A 25,422-nucleotide genomic window follows, 5' to 3' on the forward strand; every position below is an offset into this window, starting at 1 on the left:
GAGGGCTGGAAAAGGAAAGAGGAGTGAAAGGATGAGGGTTGGCAGGAATTGTGGCACAAAGCCACCAGAGATGCTGCTGTGGATCCAAGACCTGCCTGAGCTCGGGCGCTGCCTTCCTCCCATTCGGGATCATGGAGAGCGGTCGCGGGTGTTGTGCAGGGCATGTGCCTGGCCCCGGGAAACTGCTATGCTGCCAGTGGGCACCGGGTTCCAACCTGCTGCCTTGGCGGCTTCTGCCCGCTGCCGGTGGTGGTGCCGGGACCGATTGGTGGCCGTGAGTTTGCAAAAGGAGCGATTTGCCCTCCTGCCTCCCGGCCGAGGCCGCCATGGCCCCTGAGGGGATGGAGCTGGAGCGGGGCACCTCCTGCTGGCCGGGAGTGCTCCCTTCAGCGCCCCCTGCTGGCCGCGGTTATAACTGCCACAAAAACCAACAGCGCTGAGCAGGAGGGAAAGTTCTGGGATTCTGGGTTTGTGTTGTTGGTTCTGTTCTGCTTTATTAATTTCCTAGTAAAGAGCCCTATTATTTTTCTTACACTTTTGCCTGGAAGCCTTATCATTTTTGAAATTAAAACAAATTTTAGACATGTGTCTTCTTTCGATCCCAGGAATGTTCCCACTTTCCAAGGCAAATATTTCTCATTTAAATGAGTTGCCAACTCCTGGGTTCCAGCGTGGATGAGACAGACAACCCAAGAGCAGACACGGTCAGGGAGTGTGCCACCTCATGGTCTGCCTTTTGAGCCATTAGGGCCACCAAGGGCCCTCTCCCCAGCTGGCACTTCTGGTCATGTGGACACTCAGGAGCTGGCTTTGGCAGAGTGTCACGCTGTCCCCAATGTGCCAAGGCTGACAGACTGATTGACAGACGGGGCCCTGTCTCACCAAAAGCAAGGCCTGACCCACCCCTGCCACATGGAGGTGTTCCAAAATGTCTCCAGACATCAAACTTTTCCTGTCTCTGACACCCCACCCTGTGCCATGGCCTGATCCTGACTGCCCTGGGACAGGGAGAGGCTCTGGAACCCCCCCAGGGCCTTTGTGACATCATGGTGTGGGGAACACAACAGAGGAGGGGTTTGGGACAGAGAATCCAGAGCCACCTGAAGGCCACTTCAGAACAAGGAAGGTCCAGGGCCCTGCCAGGTTCCCCTAGTGGAGAAAATGTGCTGGGGCAATCATCTGGGATTTGCCTCTATTTTGGGGGCTTTCCCAGGAAATCATTCGTTTTCTGATCCTTTGGACTCTGCACCTTGTTGCTGTTTCTGTTGGTTTTATTCTTTCTCATTGCTGTTGCAGGAAATTGTTCTTCTCTCAGCTCTTTGGCATCTTTGTGCCCCCACGGGGAGCAGGAGGGGCAGTTTTTAGTGGCAGCACAGACACGAGTGGGTGCTCATGGGTGGGGACCCCCAGTGCCCCCAGTTCCCCCTCAGTGTCACAGCACATTCCCATAGATGTCACCGGGTTCCCGCGGTCGCCCCTGGGGTCCCCGCAGCTCCACGTTGGTCACCTGGGGATGCTGGAGGGTGGTGGCACGGGGGGACGCTGCGAGAGACACGGGCTGTGGGATCTGGGTGGGGTGACACTGGTGGGTGACGTGTCCCTCTGCGTGTGTCCCCCCCGTACTCACCCCCTGCCCTCTTGGTGACCACGACGTGGGTGTACAGCACCTCCCCCTCCTCTGGGGGGGCCGGGGGATCCGGGGGGGCCCTGAGGCAAAAAAGGGGATATGGGGGAGGAAATGGGAGGTCTTGGGGCGTTCGGGTAAAAGGGGAGAGTGTGGTTTGAGCCCCCCACTCACCTTTCCTGCTGCTTCCTGGCAGCTGCAAAAGAAAGAGAGGAGGAGTCACTGTGGGGGTCACAGGGCCCTGACCCCTTTCAGGATTGCTGAACCCCCATGGGATGCCCAAGCGTCCCTGAAACCCCCCAGAATCTGTGAACCTCTCCAGTGGTCCCAACCAAGTCAGCCTCAAACACCCAAACCCAGCTGGGACAAAGACCACCCAAATACCCCCAGGGCCCCTGAAAGAACCCTCAACATCCCTGCAGGACCATACAGCAACTGCCCAAATCCTACACGACTCCCAGCCAAAGACACATTTCTGGGGCTGTGGGTGCTGCCCTATCGCTCCCCAACTCTGGGGGCCTCTACAGCTCCCTGGGACCCCCGTCCCCCATTGTCACCCACCCAGGCGGTGCCACCGGTGCCAGGCAACAATGACACCCACAAGCAGGAGCAGGAACAAAAGAGCCCCACTGACCCCTGCAGCCACTGCAAGAAACAGAGGGGGACACATCAGGGTCACCCATCACCCCCGGGGTCTTGCATCCCCGAGTAACCCTGTGTGACTCCACCTGTGACCCTGTGTTTCTCTGTGTCCCACGCTGTCGCCTCCAGGGCCAGATCAGGGCTGAGTGCCCGGAACACGCGGTGCCCGTCCTGTCCCAGCTGGTTGGTGGCCATGCACTGGTAGGTTCCCGAATGTCCCACATCGATGTCCCTGAGCTCCAGGAGGGGACCCTGGGCCACCTCCTTCCCGTTGTGCAGCCATGTGAAGGTGACAGGGGCTGAGCCCACCTGCACTGAGCAGCGCAGGGTCACAGGGTCACCTGCACGCACCTGGTGTGATGGGGGACTGGGGATGATGGTGGCATTGGCCACAGGCACTGTGGGGATATAAAGAAGGCTGGCACTGGGTGAGGTGGGATGGGGGTGCTGCGGTTGGGTCACCCCCAGCCCGAGGGTCCCGCTCAATCAGGACGGTGACATTCAGGGGGTCACTCTCGGCCACGCTGTCCCCATTGCTGACCCGGCACTGGTACTGGCCGCTGTCATTGTCCCCAACGTGGTGCAGCTCCAGGTGGGGGCTGGTGCCCAGCAGTGCCCCCGAGCCCTTCCGGTGCCAGGAGAAGGACAGGGGACCTGTCCCTGTGGCCACCGTGCAGCTCAGCACCAGGCGGTCCCCGAGTGCCACCTGTCCCCTGGGGGGCTGTGCTGACAGGGACACCCCCGAGAGCGGGACCCCTGTGGGAGGGGGTGACAGAAGGGGACAGTGAGGGACCTGGGGGGTAAGGGAGGGGAAGAGGAATCCCAGTGAGGGAGAGGGGGCGAAGAGACTGGGGGGTCTTGAAAGGGACTCCAAGGAAGGATGGGGGGTCAGGGAAGGGACACCTGGTGAGGGAGGGGGCTGAATCCAGGGAGGGTACAGGGACCCAAGGGAGGGGATGGTGAGACCTGGGGAATGTGATGGGACTTCAGAGAGGGGGGAGGGGGCCTCGGGAGGGGTGAAGGGACCCAGTGAGGGATGGGGTCTCCTGGCACTGATGGAGGTCCCCAGACAGTAATGGGGGACCCGAGCAGACCATGAGGGCTCCCCGTGCCCATCCCCGCACTCACTGTGCACCGTGACATGGAGCCGGGCTCTGCTATTCTGCACGACCCCCCTTCAGAGCGCACCTGGCAGCTGTAATTCCCCGAGTGGGAGACCCCCAGGGCAGGCACCAGCAGCTGCAGGGACCCCTGCAGGCCCCCCACCACCTGCCCGTCCCGGTAGAACACGTGCAGGAGGGGGGCCAGGGGCCTCAGGGGGCTGGGGGTGCTGAGGCAGCTGAGAGTCAGGGGGACCCCTGGGTGGGCTTGGGGCAACCCTCCAGCACCAGCACCGAGAAGAGCTCAGGGAAGGAGAGGGGAGGTGAGGACTGTGACTCTGAGTCTGCCTTGAAGGGGCTTTGGAGGTGTCAGGAGATCAGAATTCCAACTGTGGGGGTGCTCACCGTGCACTGTCACTGTCACTGCTGCTGACCGTGAATGAAAGGCCCTCACCAAGCCACTGCAGCTGTAGTGACCGCTGTGGTGCAGCTGCAGAGGGGACAGGGACAGCTCGGTTCCCCTGAGGGACCCCCACAGATCCTTCTCCTCCTGGTAAAATTGCACCCTGGTGTCCGGGTTGTCCTGCCGGCCCCGGCAGCGCAGTGTCACTGTGTCCCCCTCCAGCAGTGCCCGTGCTGGCACCTGCAGCACCAGCTCATCTGTGGGACAGGAGGGTCCCATCTCACTGAGAGGCTTGAGACAGGTGCAAGGAGGGTCCCCATGGCACTGGGGACATGTGGGTGCACTGGGATGAACTGGGATGTTCCTGTGTGCAGGGCACCACACAAGGGGTGTGAGGCCACCCACAGAGTGGAGCTCACCCAGATCTATCAGCGGCCACCCAGATGATTTAAGATCCCCACTCACCATCTAAGACTCTAACGGGGGGGCTGTGCCCACTGCCAGGTCTGTCACACGTGTAGGTGCCACTCTCAGTGACACTCAGGTAGTCGAGTCCCTGCTGCCCCCAGAGCTGCCCATCCTTGTACCAAGTTGTGGCACCGGCAGTCCCCAAGCCCTGGCAGGTCAGGGTCACCCGGTCCCACAGCACCGCCGGCCTCTAGGGGGGCTCCACCAGGAGCTGGGTGGTCTGGGCACCTGTGGGTGACAGGGGACACCAGCCTGCCAGGGCCAGCATGGGGCTGGGGACAGTGGGGTGGGGCCATGGCATCCCCCGAGGACTCACCAGTGAGGCCGAGGGTCTGGGCTGGAAGGGAGAAGGGACAGGGCTGGGTGGGGGTGGCACCATGGGGACAGAGGCACCGGGGGCACAGGGTGTGGGAGATGTCCCCAAACTGTCCCCGTAGGGGACAGCAGTACATTCCTGTCCCCCTTCCTCTATCCCCACAGCCACCCCATGGCTCTGGTGACCTCATGCTCTGGCTCTGCTTGCATTGGAGACCTCAGGGGACCCTGCAGCCCCCCTGTGCCCCCTCCCCTCCCCATCCCCTGGGTGTCAGGCCCGTGCCCGGGGCACTCACCCCACAGGAGCAGCGCCACCTTCCCAGCCATCCCGGTGTCCCCAGCCATGTGCACTGGCTGTCACTCGCTGCTGTGGCCACTCCTCCCCTGGCTGGCGGCTCTTCGGATGAAGGGGAAGGAAGCGAGGTCACGTCCATCCCCATGTGTAGGTGGCCCTTGGTGGGGGCAGGGTGGCCACAAGCTGGGGACAGGCGGGGGACAAGGCTGAGTGGGACAAGGTGGGACATGGAGTTCCCAGGAGGGAGGGGCTCAATGGGGTTTGGGGAGCCAGGGATGGGTGTCCAGGAGAATGGGGGGTCCCAGGGATGGGGTCCCTGAACAATGGGGGTTCTGAAGAGGTGGAGTCACCTAGGATTGGGGTGGGGGGCATGGAAATATGGATCCCAGGGCTGGGGAGACTCAGGGATAGGAATCCTAATGGAACGTGAGCTCCAGGGATTTGAAGTCATGGGATGGGGGTTCTTTGGATGTGGATGATGGGAGAATGGGGGAGCTGAGAGGATGAAGGTCCTGGGGGATGGGAGATTTCAGGGCTTGGAATGAACAGGACAGGGTTCCTTGGGAATGGGTTCCTGGGCCATGGAGATCGTGGGGAATGTCAGTACAGGGATGGGGCTCCCAGGCAAGGTGGGACATATGGAATGGGGGTTACATGGTTGGGATCCCAGGGGAACGGAGGTGCCAGGGATGGGCAGTGGCTTGATGGACACAGGGATCTCAGCTCCTTCCCTGGGTGCCTCAGATTTTGGTGTGACCCAGGGCCCAGCACCACCCCCCCTGGGGTGCTCATTTCCTGTGCAGGCATCACATGGGGGTCCTGGGTAGCTCTGCCTCTGTGCCCTCCCCTGCCCTTGACTTTTTCCTCTCTTTATTTCTCTTTTTTCCTTATTTTCCTCACTTTTGTGCCAGGTGCCCTCAGCCCCCGTTCCTGGCTCAGCAATCCCGGGGAGCACCTGAGCAAGGAATGGATTGGGGGGAGCCAGGGGAGGAGAAAAATGGGGAGCAGGGGGTGCAGGGAAGGGTGGGAAGGCTGTGGGGGATGGAGGTGTTGGGCTGTGCCCCCTCAACACTTTCACTTTCCTTTTCCTGGACAAGAAGGAAGAAGCCGTTTGTGCTGAGAGTCAGATGGGAAAGGGGGGGGGGGTTCTGTCCTGGGGGGGCACATCCAGAGGCTCCTGTCCTGGGGGGATCCTGTCCCAGGGGGTGACACATCCTGGCATGGGGGGTCCTGTCCCAGGGGGTGGCAGTTCCAGAAATGTCCCTGCACATTCCTGGCCAGGCGCCTGTCCCAGGGGTGGCACATCCTGGGGACCCCTGTCAATGCAAGGCTGGGGCCCAGCCATGGCCCAGCCCCACTGCACAGGGATGGCCATTGCCCAGCCCTGCTCTGCCCAGCCCCAGGTGGCAGCCAGCACCTGAGGGTCCCCCCTGCCCCCTTGGCTTTGATTCTGGCAGCTTTAGAGCTGCTGCAGAGGTGAGAATTCTGTGGGTGAAAAAGGCCCTGTCTGTGGTTTGCTCAGCCCTGCAAGAAGCACAAACCCAAAGGGAGGCCAAGCAGTGGCTCTGTGAGGGCCTTTAATGGTTTTCAGAGCAGGGCTGGCTGGAAACTGCCCCTGCAGGTTCAGCTGTGGGGGAACCAGTCCGGAAATGCAGCAACTGATTATTTGTTCCTGTCCCCAAGGGACTGAGAATACCACAAAACAACTGCAAATCCCACACCAATCTGCTCAACAACCTGACCTGGACCCTCCTTCTTGAACATAACCTCCTGCCCTTTGGAACCTCATGGAAAGAATGTTTGGGTTCTGGATGTGCACACCAGAAGAGAGGGAAAAGTGTGGAAATATTGAGCAGGGGCTGCACACGAGGGGCTGGGGAACAGGGGTGTCACAGCATCAGCAGGGAGTGCCCAGGCAGGGGAATTCAGGGCAGGCTGGAGTGGATTTACCAGGGAATCAGACCCTGAGGCACACAGGGGCATTTCCACAGATTCCTGTGCACTGTCCCAAGCATGGACAGAGCTTCTCCCCTTCCTCCATGGGAAATCAATCAATTTTCAGGGTGGGAACGAGGAAAATTGGAAGAGTTCCTAAATATGGTCCAAGAAAAGGTTTCCTTAGGGGCTGGGGTGCTGCCCAGCAGGCAGGGAACAATCCCATGGAGCTGTTGGACACTCAGGGAGATTCCACCCTCTGTGTTATCCACAAGCAAACGCTGCTGTGGGATGCACCAAGGGGCTCCTAAAGGGAGCCAAAAAGTCTCATTTCTTTGTGATTTGTTTGTGTTTTTATTGTGAGGGACTTGTTGGGACAGAAAGCGTTATAAGGATTCTACAAACCAGAGCATTTTATACCTTGCCAGTTTGATTTTTGCTGAGTTTGTTCTTTATTAGGAAAATAACGGTGTGGGAAAGATTTTTGCTTTTATTCTATGGATGTGTAATTTTGTCTGAACCAATTGGGCATCAAGTGTTGCCTGGGATGGCTGAGGCAGGAAATGGGGGGACCTGACCCTGGGGTGAGTGGGGCAGGGACACAGAGACTCCCAGGAGAGCCCTGGGGTGCTGCAGGGTGGGGACTGTGCTGGGCTCTGAGTCACCCCAAAATCTGAGGCACCCCATGAAGGAGCTGTGACCCCTGTGCCCACCCAGCCACTGCCCATCCCTGGCACCCCCATTCCCCTGGGAACCCAACCATGGGACCCCCATTGCCTTGGTCTCTCCTCCCTGGGGACCCCCATCCCAGGACTGACATTGCCCAGCCCCACCATTGCCTTGATCCCATCCCATGGGCTGCTTCTTCCCCGGAACCCCTATTCCCAAGGGTCCCCTTTTTCCCCCTGCACCCTCAGCTCTGGCACCCACACACCATGACCCCAAATCCCTGGGGACCATGTTCCCACAGCACCCCCATCCCTGAATGCCCCCAGGCATGGAGACCCCAATTCCCCTGCACCCCCATTCTGCTGGACACCCATCCTTGGTTCCCCACATCCCCTGAGCCCCCCAGTCCTGGCAAGACCATCCCCCACCATGTCCCCAGGCTGTCCCACCATGTCCCCAGCCTGTGCCCATCTTGTGGCCACCCTGCCCCCACCAAGGGCCACCTCCATGTTGGGACAAGATGTGACCTCGCTTCCTTGCCCTTCACCCGAAGAGCCGCCAGCCAGGGGAGCGGTGGCCACAGCAGTGAGTGACAGCCAGTTGTCACAAGCCGTCCTCATGGATGGGTTTCGTGATGGTTTGTGATCTCAGAGTGCAAGAAGAACCAACACGGTCGAAGGGGGTTTGCAGTGATAATCAAAACAAATCACCTTTATTGAAATAACCACAGTGAAAATTACTTCGGGAGGAATTGGGGGCAAGGGAAAAATAAAAGGGAAAAGAGGGAGGAAAAAGAAAAAGGTATGTAGCTACCAAACGTAGTACTGCGGTGTCCTTTGGTGTCTAGCCGATGGAGTTCACCAGGTCACGTCCAGGGAGATCTCAGGGGTGCAGCCCATCTGCACTAATAATAATACCCTTTTTTGATGGGGGGAGGGGAATAGATCTGGAAACCGAATCAAAGGTAGTCTATTCTATCCTCGGGGAAAAGAATGGTATTTGGAAAGGGTACACACAGTCCATATTCTCTGCAGTGGGTGAGAGCCATTGTCTTCATGGTCCAATGCTCCCACCTGCAACATCCATCTTGTTTTGGTCAGCTTGCCTCCCCCCACACTCCTCCCCGGGGTTGGGGGTTTCAGTCCCAGGCCTTGGAAAGTATGAGAGGGGGGCCTTCTCACATAGGGGTTTCATGTCTGGGTTTTTCTCTGCTGAAGAGGCTTCTTACATTTCAGTTTGTCTGTCACGGTGATTGCAAACGAGCCAGAGGGGTCTTCTTAGGAGGACCAGCCAGAACTCAGGAGAAGTTCAGCCAGGCCAAGAGAAAAATCCCACAGCTATTGTTGCAAAAGGTCAGAATGTCCTTCTTTCTTCTTGTTGAGCTCAGTGTAGCATATAGTAAATACACCTGTGAAAACAAAACTTTGACAATGCTCTCAGCTGTCGGGGCCTGGCTGGCATATGACTTTCTCCTACAGGGCTAGACAGGGGGGTCTTTTCTTCAGTGGGCCCCAATGATGATCATGAGGCAGATGAGGGATATTTCAGACAGACTCTCACACCAGTCCACATGGCTGGCAACACCGGGATGGCTGGGATGGTGATGCTGTTCCTGTGGGGTGAGTGCCCTGGGCATGGGCCTGAAAGCCTGGGGATGAGGAGGGGAGGGAGCAAAGGGGGGCTGCGGGGTCCCATGAGGTCCCAAGTGCCAGCAGTGCCAGTCCGTGTTAGCCACAGTGGACATTGGTTGGACTGGGGATGTAGGGTGACTTTGGGGACAAGAACAGGGGGCCAGAATTTGGGGATGGGGATGTGGGGACAGGAATGTGGGGACTGGCACCTTTGGGCTCCGGTAGCTGTGGGGATAGGGTGGGGGACAAGGGAACTGGGATGCAGGGTCAGAAGGGGACACGTTCCTGTTCCCAAGGTATCTGTGCCACACAGATGTGGTGCACAGGTGGCTGTGACACAGAAATCTGCCCCTGCTTTGCCAAATCTTTTGGGGGCCACCCCCACACACTTTCTCACAAGAACGGCTGTCCCCATGGGGACACTTTGGGGACAGCCCCCACACCCCGTGACCCATGAGCCTCTGTCCCTGCAATGCCACCCCCAACCAGCCCTGTCCCTTCTCCCTTCCAGCCCAGACCCTTGGCCTCGCTGGTGAGTCCTCGGGGGATGCCATGGCCCCACCCCACTGTCCCCAGCCCCACACTGGCCCTGGCAGGCTGGTGTCCCCTGTCACCCACAGGTGCCCAGACCACCCAGCTCCTCGTGGAGCCGCCTTGGAGACCTGTGATGCTGTGGGACCAGGTGACACTGACCTGCCAGGGTTTGGGGACCGCTGGTGCCACGACCTGGTACAAGGACAGGAAGCGATGGGGGCATCAGGGACCTGACCATTTCACTTTCACCGAGAGTGGCACCTGTGAGTGTGACAGACCCGGCACCAGGTTCAGCCCCCCTGTGACTGTCTTATATGGTTAGGGAGGTTTGGGTGTCCCCAGCCTGGCACCCACAGGGACCCCAAGGGCTCTGGGTGGGCTCCGCTCCATGGGTCACCTCCTGTGTGACCAGAGCCCATCCCCTGCTCTGGGGACATTCCAGAGCATCCCAGACCGGGGGGATCCCAGTGTTGGCATTGGGAACCCCTGGTGCACTGGGTGTGACCCAGTGGGGAGGTCTTGGTGCCATGGGATGTGACAGGATCCCTCTGTCCCCCAGACGGGCTGGTGCTGCAGGTGCCTGCGCAGGCGCTGCTGGAGGGGGACACGGTGACACTGCGCTGCTCGGTGCAGGTGGGCTCAGCCCCTCTCACCTTCACCTGGTTGCACAACGGGCAGGAGGTGGCCAGGGGTCCCCTCCTGGAGCTCAGGGACATCAATGTGGGACATTTGGGCACCTACCAGTGTGTGGCCACCAACCAGCTGGACCTGCACTGCGTGTTCCAGGCACCCAGCCCTGAGCTGGTCGTGGCTGTGACACTGCAACAAAGGTGGGGCCACACGGGGTCATCAGGGAGTGCAGGACACTCAGGGTTCAGGGTAACCCTGATGTGTCCCCCTCTGTTACTTGCAGTGGCCACAAGGGTTGGTGGGGCCCTTTTGTTCCTAGTCCTGCTCGTGGGTGTCATTGTAGCCTGGCACCCGTGGCACCACCTGGGTGGGTGACAATGGGGGGACAGGGGTCCCAGGGAGCTGTAGAGACCCCCAAAGTTGGGGAGCAATAGGGCAGCACGCACAGCCCCATATTTGTGACCTTTGCTGGGGGTACTGATGGGGTTTGGGGAGGTGCTGGAGGGTCCTGCGGGGATGTTGGGGGTTCTTTCAGGGGCCCTGGGGGTAATTGGGGGGCTCTCTATCCCTGCTGGGCTTTGGATATTGAGGCTGAGTTGGTAGGGGGCACTGGGGAGGTTCATGGATTCTGGGAGCTCCAGAGATGTTTGGGGGTCCTGAGGAAAATTGAGGGTCCTGTGGGGGTTCAGCAATCCTGAGAGGGGTCAGAGCCCAGGGAACCCCCACAGTCACCCCTCCCCTCTTTGCTTTGAAGCTGCCAGGAAGCAGCAAGAACGGTGAGTGGGGGGCTCAAACCACACTCTCCCCTTTTACCACAACCCCCAAGACCTCCCATTCCCTCCCCCACATCCCTTTTATTCCCTCAGGGCCCCCCCGGATCCCCCGGCACCCCCAGAGGAGGGGGAGGTGCTGTACACCCACGTCGTGGTCACCAAGAGGGCAGCGGGTGAGTACAGGGGGGACACACGCAGAGGGACACGTCACCCACCAGTGTCACCCCACCCAGATCCCACAGCCCGTGTCTCTCGCAGCGTCCCCCCGTGCCACCACCCTCCAGGATCCCCAGGTGACCAACGTGGAGCTGCGGGGACTCCAGGGGCGACTGCGGGAACCCGGTGACATCTATGGGAATGTGCTGTGACACTGGGGGAACTGGGGGCACTGGGGGTCCCCACCCATGGGCACCCTCTCATGTCTGTGCTGCCACTAAAAACTGCCCCTCCTGCTCCCCGTGGGGGCACAAAGATGCCAAAGAGCTGAGAGAAGAACAATTTGCTGAAACAGCAACGAGAGAGAATGAAACCAACAGCAACCGCAACAAGGCTTAGAGTCCAAATGGTCACGCAAGGACCGATTTCCAGGGAAAGCCACACCGAGGAACAAACCCCAGATGTTTCCCTCAGCACGTTTCTCCACCAGAGGAACTGGTAGGGCCCTGGACCTTGCTTGCTCTGGTGGCCAAAGCAGCCTTCAGGAGGCTCTGGATTCTCTTGTTCCCGGTCCCTAACCTCTCCTCTGCTGTGTTCCCCTCACGATGATCTCACAAAGGCCCAAGGGGCGTTCTGGAGTCTCCCCTATTGCCAGGGTAGCCGGGATCAAGCCATGGTACAGGGCGGGTTGTCAGAGACAGGAAAATTTGATGAACGGAGACATTTTGGAACAGCTGTGTTTGGCAGGGGTGGGTCAAGGCTTTCATTTAAATGAGAAATCTCTGTCAAGGAAAGAGGGAATTTTCTCGGAATGGAAAGAAGACCCATGTCTAAAATTTTTTAAATTTGAAAAATGATGAGGCTTGCAGGCCAAAATGTGGGAAAAGGAATAATAGCTCTGTAGTAGGAAATTTATAAAGCAGAAGAGAACAAACAACAGAAACCCAGAACTTTCCCTCCCGCTCAGCGCTGTTGGTTTTTGTGGCAGTTATAACCGCGGCCAGCAGGGGGCGCTGCAGGGAGCACTCCCGGCCAGCAGGGGGCGCCCCGCTCCAGCTCCATCCCCTCAGGGGCCATGGCGGCCTCGGGCGGGAGGGAGGAGGGGAAATCGCTCCTTTTGCAAACTCACGGCCACCAATCGGTCCCGGCACCACCACCGGCAGCGGGCAGAAGCCGCCAAGGCAGCAGGTTGGATCCCAGTGCCCACTGGCAGCGTAGCAGTGTCCCGGGGCCAGGCACACGCCCTGCACAACACCCACGACCGCTCTCCATGATCCCGAATGGAAGGAAGGCAGAGCCTGACCCCAGGCAGGTGTCGGGTCCACAGCAGCACCTCTGGTGGCTTTACACCATAATTCCTGCAAACCCTCAGCCTTTCACACAGGTGAGGAGGGCAGGGATGGAGCAGCTTTGGGGACACCTGGAATCCAGACAGGGTCACTCCCCACAATGGCCAGAGCTCCTGCTCGATATTTCCACACTTTTCTCTCTTATCTGATGACCACAGCCTGAGGCCAAACATTCTTTCCATCAGGTTTCAGAAGGCCGCAGGTTTTGTTTAAGAATGAAGGCCCACTTCAGCTTGTTAAGCAGAGAGTTGTTGTCTTTGCAGTAGTTCTGGGGCTCCCTCAGTCCCTTGCCAAGAGGGACAAAATGATCAATTGCTGCATTTCTGGACTGGTTCCCTCTCAGCTACCCCTGCAGGGGCAGTTTCCAGCCAGCCCTGCTCTGAAAACCATCAAAGGTCCTCACAGAGCCACTGCTTGGGCCCCCTTTGGGGTTTGTGCTTCTTGCAGGGCTGAGCAAACCACAGGCAGGGCCTTTTTCCACCCACAGAATTCTCACCTCTGCAGCAGCTCTAAAGCTGCCAGAATCAAAGCCAAGGGGGCAGGGGAGATCCTCAGGTGCTGGCTGCCACCTGGGGCTGGGCAGAGCAGGGCTGGGCAATGGCCATCCCTGTGCAGTGGGGCTGGGCCATGGCTGGGCCCCGGCTGGGCCCGAGTCTTAAATGGACACCCCAACAACATCAGCCACTCCACAATACACATCACTGTCCCAACACTAATAACATCACAATATTTAATCAACAATATCATCAATAATGTAATATCAATTCATATCATATCCAGCAAAAGTCAACTTCCATTAACTTGTTTCTCACAGTACATACCAGTAAAGAACTCTTATTCCTGTTCCCACATCTTTGCCTAAAAGCCCCGTAATTTCAATGTTACAATAATTCAGAGTGATGGGGGTTGTATTTTCCATTCCAATGGAGGTTCCCACCTTGTTCAGCTTCCTTGACAGAGCAGAACAAAGAAACACCATTTCTGCCTGTTTAACAAAATAGTTGGATTTTTATCCCAGGAGCAGGGAACCAGGTCCTGCACCCCTTTGGAACTGGGACGGCCACCAGTAAGCCACCTTAGTGGGAGCACTGGGAGGGGGATTGCAGAGCCACTAAGCACACTGGGGTTAAGAGGAACAAATCTGAATTTGATTTATGTCTTAACATATGCTACACATGACTGATTAATTACTCTGTGGTTGTCCATGTGCTGGGAACCCTGTCCCTGGCGAGGCATCACACAAAAGAGAATCAGGGGAGAGAAAGCTTCAGTGATCTGGCTGTGAGTGACCCACACTGGCTGGTGGGACAGATGCCCGGGAAAAATGTCTGTGAAAAAATGCCCAGGAAATCGGGCTGTGGGAGGAGCCTTTGCAAATCAAATCAACAAACTGTGACACAAAAGGAGCGTTTTGCTTTGGGTTTCTTGGAGGGATCAGGGGCTTGCTCAGAGGGTCAGCTTGGCCCTCCTCCCCTGTGGGATTGACATTCTCTGAACCTGGGAGAAGCAGTGAGAGAAGCAAAGAATGATCCAAAGAGTTCTTATCTCAGTTACTGCTCCTGTGATTTTCACAAGTGGAATGCATTGTGGAAGATTGTTTACCTGAAGGGAATTGGTAATTGGATTCTGGTGTGAGTGTTTTGATTCACTGACCAATTGAATCCAGGTGTGTGTGTGTGGGGACTGTTGGCTGACAGTCATGAGATTGTGTGCAGTGGAGTGCAGTTGAGTGCTTGGCAGATTCAGTTTAGATGTAATGTAATATGGCATAGAATAATAGAGTATAATAAAGTAAACAATTAGCCTTCTGAAAAGATGGAGTCAGATGCATCACTCCTCCCAGTTGTCAGGCAAAAATATCACGATACTCCCCCTCCTCACCTTTTCCTCCTGGTGGTCCTTCTTCCCTGTCCGCACCCGTTCTTCCCTGCTTTGCTGCTTCCCCGAGGCAGCTCATTCCTGCTCCTCCTGGACGTTCCTTCATTGCTTCCCCGATGGAGCGGATGCTGCCTGCACCCACCCGCCACCTCTGCCGCGTTTCCCACGCTGCCCACAGCCCCGAGCCTGCTGCACCTGCCCACGGCAGCCCCAGCCCGCGGCAGCCAGCCCAGAGCCACCAGTGCCCAGCACCAGCCCGCAGCCAGCCCACAGCAGCCCCTGCAGCCATCGCTCGCAATGCCAGAGACACGCAGGTGCCGTCCTTGGAAATCACGCCCAGCCACTCACAAAAGCCATGTGGGCTCGCCCTGGCTTGCAGCACACACACTCCATCTGCCGAGCTGATGCCCACAGAGCGCCCGGGCTTCTTGTGGTAACGCTGTCCCTGTCTTCTGTTTCTCTCTCTGTCCTTTTCCCTTTCTGCTCCCTTCTCTGCCCCTTTGGTAAGAACCCTTACCCTCCTTTATCAATAAACAGTTCTCAGATATAATATTTCCGTGTTTGTGCTTCATTTTCATCCGAGAAACCTTTCAGCAAGAATCCTCCCCAAATCCCCCTTTTACAGTGGGATGGGACAGGGGTAGTGGGAGGGGGAATGGGGAGCACAGGGTGCCCTGTGTAGCCTTCCCCTGACCTATGACCACCTCCCTTGGAAGGATGGGCAACCACAGGAGCCATGGAGGGAGCACCCCCAGTGTCACCCAGTGCCTCCCACTTCCCAGAGCATCACAACTTTTGCTGTAGATTGTCATAGATGTCACTGGGCTCCCACGGTTGCCTTTGCAGCTCCATGTATGTCGCCTGAGGATCCTCCACTGAGGGTGCCAGGGGGTCTTGGGGAGCCCTGTGGGAATAAGGGGGTGTGTGGAAGGGGATGGGAGGTGCTGGGGGTTTGGGTAAAAGGTGTATCATGGCTGGAGCCTGCACCCACCTTTCCTGGTGCTTCCTGGTATCTGCAAAGGAAAACTGGGGGGGTGACTTGGAGACCCAGGGGCCCCCATCCACCCTTGGGAATGCTGAACCACCACCAGACACACAATCCTCCCCAGGCCCCCCCAGTATCCCTGATGCGCCCCCACTTGCACCAGCAGCCTGAGCCCCCAGAACCCTGAGCCTGGCAGGGAGGGGAACCCCTGATAGAACCCCCAACATCCCTGCAGGACCCTCCAACAGCTCCCAGGGCTCGGAGCCATGGACACTGGGGGCTCAGCCCCTCCCAAGTCAGGGGCTGTGGGTGCTGCCCTATGGCCCCCCTTCTGTGGGGCCCTTCCCAACTCTCTCCAGGACCCCCGTCCCCCCATTGTCACCCACCCACACAGTGCCAGCAGTGCCAGGCCACAATGACACCCACGAGCAGGAGCAGGAACAAAAGGGCCCCACTGACCCCTGCAGCCACTGCAAGAAACAGAGGGGGACACATCAGGGTCACCCATCACCCCAGGGGTCCTGCACTCCCTGGTGACCCTGTGTGACCCCACCTGTGACCCAGGGTGAGCCAGGTGTCACCTCCAGGGCCACCTCTGGGCTGAGTGCCTGGAACACGCGGTGCCTGTCCTGTCCCAGCTGGTTGGTGGCCATGCACTGGTAGGTTCCCCAATGTCCCACACTGATATCCCTGAGCTCCAGCAGGGGACCCCGGGCCACCTCCTGCCTGTTGTGCAGCCAGGTGAAGGTGACAGGGGCTGAGCCCACCTGCACCGAGCACTGCAGGGTCACGTTGTCACCTGCATGCACCTGGTGTGCCAGGGGACCAGGGGTGATGGTGGCATTGGCCACGGGCACTGTGGGGACAGAGAATGGGCTGGCACAAAGAAAGGTGGGATGAGGGTGCCATGGGTGTGGTGATCCCCAGCCCGAGGGTCCCGCTCACCAAGGACGGTGACATTCATGGGGTCACTCTCGGCCATGCTGTCCCCGTCGCTGACCCGGCACCGGTACTGGCCGCTGTCATTGTCCCCAATGTGGTGCAGCTCCAGGCAGGGGGCTGGAGCCCAGCAATGCCCCCGAGCCCTCCCGGTGCCAGGATAAGGACAGGGCACCTGTCCCCACGGCCACCGTGCAGCTCAGCACCAGGCTGTCCCCGAGTGCCACCTGTCCCCTGGGGGGCATTGCTGACAGGGACACCCCCGAGAGCGGGACCCCTGCAGGGGGACAGTGAGGGACTGGGGACCCCGGAGGGGTGGAGGACATGGAGGGGAAAGAAGGGGATTGGAGGGGAGCAGAGAGGATCCCAGTGAGCAGAAGGGGACCCTGGGAGGCACGTTGGGACCTGGGGACAATGGCAAGACCCTGTGGAAAGGGGGAGAGACCCAGGCAGGGATGGGGAACCAGATGAGAGACTGAGGAGCCTCAGGGAATGATTTGGGGTTCAGAGATGGGCGGGAGGACCCAGGGAAGGGAGGGAGACCAGAGGGTGGAGCAGGGACCTTGGAAGGGGTGGGGAATCCAGGGAGGGCTGGGGAGGACAAAGAGAGGGATGAGGGATGTGCAGGGGGAACTGGGCAGTCATGGGGGAAACCAAGAGGGACTTCGGAAATTTGGGGTGACCCAGAGAGGAGTAAAGGGAGGGATGAAGGATTCAGGCAGTGCTGGGGAAACCCTCAGAGGATGTTGGGCTTCCCTGTCCCCATCCTTGCACTCACTGTGCACTGTCACTGTCACTGTCTCTGAATCTCTCCTCTGTGACGCCACCCAGCCCGTGCAGTGGTAGCGGCCACTGTGGTGCAGCTGCAGAGGGGACAGAGAGAGCTCAGTCCCATCATGGAGCCCCTCCAGCTTCTTCCCATCATGGTAGAAGTACACATCCGTGAGTGGTTTGTTCTGCCAGCTCCGGCAGCGCAGTGTCACCGTGTCCCCCTCCAGCAGCGTCCGTGCTGGCACCTGCAGCACCAGCCAGTCTGGGGGACAGAGGGGTCCTGTCACACCAGGGCCATCAGGAGGGTCATGATGGCACCAGGAGGCACCAGGAGCCACCCATTGTGAGAGAGAAGTCTCCTTGCACAGGGAAGGTCTGGGTTGTCCCCATAGGAGGGGACGGGCTCTGGTCACACCAGGAGGTGACCCATGGAGCGGAGCCCAACCAGAACCGTCGGGGTCCCTGTGGGTGCCAGGCTGGGGACATCCAAACCCCCCTCACCGTGTAAGACTGTCACCGTAGGGCTGTGCCCGGTGCCAGGTCTGTCACACGTGTAGGTGCCACCTTCAGTGACAATGAGGTGGTCACGTCCCTGCTGCCACCAGCGCTGCCCGTCCTTGTACCAGGTGGTGGCACCGGCGGTCCCCAAGCCCTGACAGATCAGTGTCACCCGTTCCCACAGCAATGCTGGTCTCCAGGGGGGCACCACGAGGAGCTGGGTGGTCTGGGCACCTGTGGGTGACAGGGGACACCAGCCTGCCAGGGCCAGCGTGGGGCTGGGGACAGTGGGGTGGGGCCATGGCATCCCCTGAGGACTCACCAGCGAGGCCGAGGGTCTGGGCTGGAAGGGAGAAGGGACAGGGCTGGGTGGGGGTGCCACCATGGGGACAGAGGCACAGGGATAGGGGGCGTGGGGGATGTGCCCAAAGTGTCCTTGTGTGACATGGACCCCTTGGGGACAGGGACACTGCGGGCACCCCTTGCTCAGGCAGGACATGGGAACACTGTGGGCACCCCTGAACTGGGGATGTCACAGCCACCCCGTGCTGGCACAGGTCACCCCCACCTGCCCCATGTTGCCTCCCCGAATCCCTGACCCCCTGTTATTGTCCCCACATTCCTGTCCCCCTTCCCCTGCCCCCCCAGCCACCCCATGGCTCCAGTGACCTCATGCACTGGTTCTGATGGCCTTGGGGACCTCAGAGGACACCACAGCCCCCCTGTGCCCCCTCCCCTCCCTATCCCTGGGGTGTCTGGCCCGTGCCCGGGGCACTCACCCCACAGGAGCAGCGCCACCTTCCCAGCCATCCCGGTGTCCCCAGCCATGTGCACTGGCTGTCACTCGCTGCCGGGGGTGGCTGTCCCTGTCCCCCTGGTGGTGGCTCTTTGGCCAAAGGGGAAGCAAGTGAGGTCAGGTCTTGTCCTCATGTGTTGGTGGCCTCTGGTGGGGGCTGGGTGGCCACAAGCACAGGATCATGGGGATGTGGCCATGGGGACAGCTGTGGGAAGGGTGCAAACAGTCTGGGTACAAGGCTGGGTGGACAAAGTGGGGCATGGGTTTCCCACGAGTGTGGGCCTCAGGGGTTTGGGAAGCCAGGGATGGGGTGCCAGGGAATGGCGGTCCTGAACTGGGGGAGTTACTGGGAATGGGGGTGCCATGGGAATGGGGGTTCCCAGAGCTGGGGGGACTCAGGGATGGGAGTCCCAGGGGAACGTGGGCTCCAGGGATTTTGGGTCATGGGATGGGGATGCTGGGGGAATAGTGGATCCCGTGGGAATGGAGGTCCTGGAAGAATCAAGGTCCTGGGGAAAGGAGGATTTCAGGGGATGGAATGAACTGGAGAGGGTTCTTTGGGAGTAGGCTGCTGGGCCATGGAGATCCTGGGGAATGTCAGTACTGGGATGGGGATTGCAGAGGGGAGGGACACAAGAAATGGGGGTCCCATGATTTGATTTCCAGGGGAATGGAGGTCATGGGGATGGGAAGTGGCTTGGTGAGCCTGTGGTTCACAGCTCCTTCCCTGGGTGCCTCAGATTTTGGGGTGACCCAGGGCCCCGTCCTGCCCCCACAAGATGCTGGCAGCCCGGGGGTCACTCCAGACAGAGTCTGAGGTGCTCTGGGTCTGTGTCCCCCCAGCCCCCAGGGACTTCTCCCTCTCTTTTTTTCCATTTCCATCATTTTACCCCTCAATTTCACAAGTCCCCAGTTTGTGCCCTGATGATCCTGGTGGGCACCTGAGCAGGGAGGGGGTTGGGGAAAGCCCAGGGTGGGGGAAGCAGGGATGAGAGGTCTGCAGGGAGGGCTGGGGAGGCTGTGGGGGATGGGGATGTCCAACTGTGCCCTCCCCAACACTTTCACTTTCTCTCTGCTGCAGAAAAAGGAAGAGGCTGTTTGTGCTGAGTGTCACACGGGGGGGAGAGGGGGGGCAGGTTCTGTCCTGGGGGGGACATCCAGGGGGCTCCTGTCTTGGGGGGATCCTGTCCCAGGGGGGACATGTGATGGACAAGGGGCTCCTGTACTGGAGCATGGCAGATTCGGAGGGGTCCAGACTTGTCCATTCTTGCTCGTCCCCTGCAGGATCTGAGCCAGCAAAAGCAGCTGGGGAATGGAGCCCCTGGGCAGGAAGGAACTCCCAGACTCCTGCTCCTTGAAGACAGAGGCCACCCAAGGGTGGGGCCCAGCCATGGCCCAGCCCCACTGCACAGGGATGGCCATTGCCCAGCCCTGCTCTGCCCAGCCCCAGGTGGCAGCCAGCACCTGAGGGTCCCCCCTGCCCCCTTGGCTTTGATTCTGGCAGCTTTAGAGCTGCTGCAGAGGGGAGAATTTTGTGGGGGGAAAAAGGCCCTGCCTGGGGTTTGTTCAGCCCTGCAAGAAGCACAAAGCCCAAAGAGAGTACAAGCAGTGGTTCTGTGAGGGCCTTTGATGGTTTTCAGAGCAGGGCTGGCTGGAAACTGCCCCTGCAGGGGCAGCTGAGAGGGAACCAGTCCAGCAATTGATCATTTCTTCCTCTTGGGAAGGGACTGACAGAGGCCCAAAACAACTGCAAATCCTACAACAATCTGCTCAAGAACTGGAGCTTGACCATTGTCCTTGAACCAAACCTGCAGCCCTCAGGATCCGCATGGAAAGAATGCTTGGATTTGGATTGTAGTGGGCAGATAAGAGAGAAATGTATGGAAATATCAGTCAGTGGATCTGCCTGTGGTCATGGAAAGGCTGTGGGGAGTGTCCCTTTCTGGATTCCAGGTGTCCCCAAAGCTGCTCCATCCCTGCCCTCCTCACCTCAGTGAAAGGCTGAAGGTTTGCAGGAATTGTGGTTTAAAGCCACCAGAGATGCTGCTGTGGACCCGAGACCTGCCTGGGGTCAGGCGCTGCCTTCCTTCCATTCGGGATCATGGAGAGCGGTCGCGGGTGTTGTGCACAACGTGTGCCTGGCCCCGGGACACTGCTACGCTGCCAGTGGGCACTGGGATCCAACCTGCTGCCTTGGCGGCTTCTGCCCGCTGCCGGTGGTGGTGCCGGGACCGATTGGTGGCTATGAGTTTGCAAAAGGAGCGATTTGCCCTCCTGCCTCCCGGCCGAGGCCGCCATGGCCCCTGAGGGAATGGAGCTGGAGCGGGGCGCCCCCTGCTGGCCGGGAGTGCTCCCTGCAGCGCCCCCTGCTGGCCGCGGTTATAACTGCCACAAAAACCAACAGCGCTGAGCAGGAGGGAAAGTTCTGCGTTTGTGTTGTTTGTTCTCTTCTGGTTTATAAATTTCCCAGTAAAGAGCTGTTATTCCTTTTCCAACACTTTTGCCTGGAAGCCCCATCATTTTTCAAATTAAAAAGATTATTAGACATGTGTCTTCCTACCATTCCAGGAACATCCTCACTTTCCTTGGTAGATATTTCTCATTTAAATGAGTTGCCAGCTCCTGGGTTCCAGTGTGGTTGGGACAGACAACCCAAGAGAAGACATGGTCAGGAACTTGGCCACCTCATGCTTTGTCCTTTAAGGCAGCTGGGCAACCAAGGGCCCTCTCCCCAGCTGGCACTCCTGGTCACACGGCCACTCAGGAGCTGGCTTTGGCAGAGCATCCCACTGTCCCCAGGGTGACATGGCTGACAGACTGAGGGACAGACGGGGCCCTGTCTCACCAAAAGCAAGGCATGACCCACCCCTGCTACACACAGGTGTTCCAAAATATCTCCAGACATCAAACTTTTCCTGTCTCTGACACCCCGCCCTGTGCCATGGCCTGATCCCGACTGCCCTGGGTATGGAGGGGGTTCTGGAATCCCCAAAGGGCCTTGGTGACATCCTCGTGTGGGGAACAGGGCAGAGGACGGTTTTGGACAGGGAACAAGAGAATCCAGAGCCTCCTGAAGGCCACTTTGGCCATCAGAGCAAGGAAGGCCCAGAGCCCTGCCAGGTTCCTCTGGTGGAGGAAACGTGCTGGCGGGAACTGTCTGGCGTTTGTTCCTTTTTGGGGGCTTTCCCTGGAAATTGTTCCTTGTGTGACAATTTGGACACTGAATCTTATTGCTGTTGCTGTTGGTTTTATTCTCTCTCATTGCTGTTTCAGGAAATTGTTCTTCTCTCAGCCCTTTGGCATCTTTGTGCCCCCACGGGGAGGGATTGGGGAAGTTTTTAGTGGCAGCATATACACGAGAGGGTGCCCATGTGTGGGGACCCCCAGTGCCCCCAGTTCCCCCCAGTGTCACAGCACATTCCCGTAGATGTCACCGGGTTCCTGCGGTCGCCCCTGGGGTCCCCGCAACTCCGCGTTGGTCACCTGGGGATGCTGGAGGTTGGTGGCACGGGGGGACACTGCGAGAGACACGGGCTGTGGGATCTGGGTGGGGTGACGCTCGTGGGTGACGTGTCCCTCTGTGTGTGTCCCCCCCGTACTCACCCCCTGCCTTCTTGGTGACCACGACGTGGGTGTACAGCACCTCCCCCTCCTCTGGGGGGGCCGGGAGATCCGGGGGGGCCCTGAGGGAACAAAGGGGTTTTGAGGGAGGGAATGGGAGGTCTTGGGGGTTGGGGAAAATAGGGAGCGTGTCGTTTGAGCCTCCCACTCACCTTTCCTGGTTCTTCCTGGCAGCTGCAGAGGAAAGAGGGGAGGGGTGACTGTGGGGTCCCCAGGGCCCTGACTGCTCTCAGGATTCCTGAACTCCCATGGGACCCTCAATCCTCAACAGGACCCCCATGCATTCCTGGAGCCCCCCAGAATTCATGAACATCCTCCGTACCCCAAATCAACTCAGCCTTAAGTACCCAAAGCCCAGGGGGGACAGAGACCCCCCAAACACACCCAGGGCCCCTGAAAGAACCCCCAGCATCCCTGAACAACCCTCCTGCACCTCCCCAAGCTCCACAGCACCCCCAGCCAATGTCACAATTCTGGGATTGTGAATGCCACACTATTGTTCCCCAATTATGGGGGCCTCTACAGTCGCCTGGGATCCCCGTCCCCCCATTGTCACCCACCCACACGGTGCCACCAGTTCCAGGCTACAATGACACCCACGAGCAGGAGCAGGAACAAAAGGGCCCCACCAACCCCTGCGGCCACTGCAAGAAAAAGAGGGGGACACATCAGGGTCACCCATGACCCCAGGGGTCCTGCACTCCCTGGTGACCCTGTGGGACCCCACCTGTGTCCCTGTGTGTCCCTGTGTCCTGCGGTGTCACGTCCAGGGCACAGGGGGTGATTTTGGCATTGGCCACGGGCACTGCGGGGACAGAGACAGGGCTGAGGGCACAGGGTGGGGCTGGCAGCCGGTGTGGGGGGACAGGGATGGGGGACTGGTGTGATGGGGGATGTCAGGGGTGGGGTCATAACACAGAAGGGTGTGGGCACAAGGGAAGTAATAGAAGGAGCAAGGAAATTTTTGTTGGGGACTTGGAGATGCCCAAACAGGGGACCCGAGGTGTCTGTGGGGGCTCCCCGTGCCCATCCCCGCACTCCCTGTGCACCATGACATGGAGCCAGGTGCTGCTTTTCCCCACAACCCCCCCTCAGGGCGCAGCTGGCAGCTGTAATTCCCCGAGTGGGAGACCCCCACGGCGGGCACCAGCAGCTGTGGGGACCCCTGCGGGTCTCCCACCATCTTCCCATCCCGGTAGAACACGTGCAGGAGGGGGGCTCGGGGCCGCACGGGGCTGGGGGTGCTGAGGCAGCTGAGAGTCAGGGGGGCCCCCAGGATGGGCTCGGGGGGACCCTGCAGCACCGGCACTGAGAAGAGCTCTGGGAAGGAGAGGGGAGAGGGAATTTTGGCCCCGAGTCCCTGGGGAGGGGCTCTGGGGGTGTCGGGGTGGGGACTTTTTGGTGCTCACCGTGCACTGTCACTGTCACTGGTGGTGACTCCCTCCACCCCCAGGGTCCCACCTTGCCCTTGCAGCTGTAGTGGCCACTGTGGCTCAGCTGCAGAGGGGACAGGGACAGCTCAGTGACATTGGGGAACACCCCCAGTTCCTTCCCCTCCTGGTAGAAGGACACCGAGGTGACCGTGCTGTTCCACCAGCCCCGGCAGCGCAGTGTCACCGTGTCCCCCTCCAGCAGCTCCTGCGCCGGCACCTGCAGCACCAGATCATCTGGGGGACAGAGGGGATTCATCACATCACAGGGATCTCAAGGGTCCCCCTAAAATCGGGACCCTCACTGAGTCACACCCAGTGCACCAGAGGTCATCAATTCCACAAACAGGGTCCTCTCTCTCTTGGGTGCTCTGGATGTCCCCAGGGCAGGGGATGGGCTCTGGTCACACAGGAGGTGACCCATGGAGCGGAGCCCACCCAGAGTCCTTGGGGTGCCTGTGGGTGCAAGGCTGGGGACACCCAAACCCCCCTCACCTTCTGAGACAATCACAGGGGGGCTGAGCCCAGTGCCAGGTCTGTCACAGCGGTAAATGCCTTTCATAGTGACAGTGACATTGGTGTGTCCCTGCTGCCCCCAGCGCTGCCCGTCCTTGTACCAGGTGGTGGCACCGGCAGTCCCCGAGCCCTGGCAGGTCAGGGTCACCCGGTCCCACAGCACCGCCGGCCTCCAGGGGGGCTCCACCAGGAGCTGGGTGGTCTGGGCACCTGCGGGCAACAGGGGACACCAGCCTGCCAGGGCCAGTGAGGGGCTGGAAACAGCGGGGTGGGGCCATGGCATCCCCTGAGGACTCACCAGCGAGGCCAAGGGTCTGGGCTGGAAGGGAGAAGGGACAGGGCTGGGTGGGGGTGCCACCATGGGGACAGAGGCACGGGGGCAGGGTGGGAGGGGGCTGCCCCTAAAAAGGTCTCAGTGGGGGCATTGGTGTGGCACAGATGTCTCGAGGACAGGGACACAGCAGCCAACTCATGCTCAGGCATGGGGACCCCTGTGCTGGCACAGGTCATCCCTGCCAGACCCATAGCCACATTCCCATGACCCTGTGCCCATGGTCCCATTTTGGTGGCACCTGTCCCCATGGCTCAAGCACATGGTGCTTGTCCCCTTGTTCCTGTCCCTGCATCCCTGTGTCCCTCTTCCCCTGTCTCTGTACCCACAGCTGCCCAAGCCCCAAGTTTCCTTCTGTAGCATCCTTGTCCCCACAACTCCATCCTCCTGTCCCTGTCCCCACATCCCAGTTCCGCTGTGTGTGTCCCGTGTTCCTGTCCCCATGGCCACCCCACAACTCTGGTCACACTGGGCTCCATGTCCTGCTGGCCTTGAGGACCCCAGGAGACCTCGCAGCCCCCCTGTGCCCCCTCCCCTCCCCATCCCCAGGGTGTCAGGCCCGTGCCTGGGGCACTCACCCCACAGGAGCAGCGCCACCTTCATGGCCATCCCGGTGTCCCCAGCCATGTGCACTGGCTGTCACTCGCTGCTGTGGCCACCGCTTTCCTGGCTGGCGGCTCTTTGGATGAAGGGGAAGGAAGCGAGGTCACGTCTGTCCCCATGTGTAGGTGGCCCTTGGTGGGGGCAGGGTGGCCACAAGCAGGGCACAGGCTGTGGGCAGGGTGGGGACAGGATGGGGACATGGTGGGGGATGCTGTTGCCAGGAGTGGGGGGCCTCAGGGGATGTGGGGAACCAAGGATGGGTGTCCAGGAGAATGGGAGTCCACTGCAATTGGGGTTTCCATGCCTGGGGGGGATTCAGGGATGGGGCTGCTGTGGGAACATGGTCCCCAGGGATTTGGGGTCATGGCATGTGGGTGCCAGGGCTGGGGGTGCAGAGGGAAAAAGGGGACCCTTGGGAATAGGGGTTCTGGGGGAAGAAGCAGCCCATGGGATGGGATCAAGGCAATGGTGGGGCTGGGCAATGTCAGTCCTGGGATGGGGGTCCCCAGGGAGGAGAGACCAAGGCAATG

The 25,422-nt window shown here is 59.6% G+C and overlaps 1 protein-coding gene and 1 pseudogene across 1 annotated transcript; both read right to left on the bottom strand.

The window, feature by feature from the left end:
• Positions 1 to 1,432: 1,432 nt before the first annotated feature.
• LOC129133548 (Fc receptor-like protein 2) lies at positions 1,433 to 10,332 on the bottom strand (annotated as a pseudogene).
• A 229-nt stretch (positions 10,333 to 10,561) lies between these two features.
• LOC143696214 (high affinity immunoglobulin gamma Fc receptor I-like) lies at positions 10,562 to 24,898 on the bottom strand. The gene is given in 11 exon segments (XM_077191921.1): positions 10,562 to 10,609; positions 10,725 to 10,808; positions 11,235 to 11,368; positions 15,774 to 15,857; positions 15,941 to 16,243; positions 16,333 to 16,444; positions 16,446 to 16,603; positions 17,105 to 17,359; positions 23,938 to 24,168; positions 24,257 to 24,277; positions 24,868 to 24,898. Coding segments are annotated over 11 exon segments (1,461 nt in total).
• Between the last annotated feature and the right edge of the window lie 524 nt (positions 24,899 to 25,422).

This window comes from Agelaius phoeniceus, chromosome 31 (assembly GCF_051311805.1).
Source record: "Agelaius phoeniceus isolate bAgePho1 chromosome 31, bAgePho1.hap1, whole genome shotgun sequence".
In the NCBI taxonomy this organism is placed as follows: Eukaryota; Metazoa; Chordata; class Aves; order Passeriformes; family Icteridae; genus Agelaius; species Agelaius phoeniceus.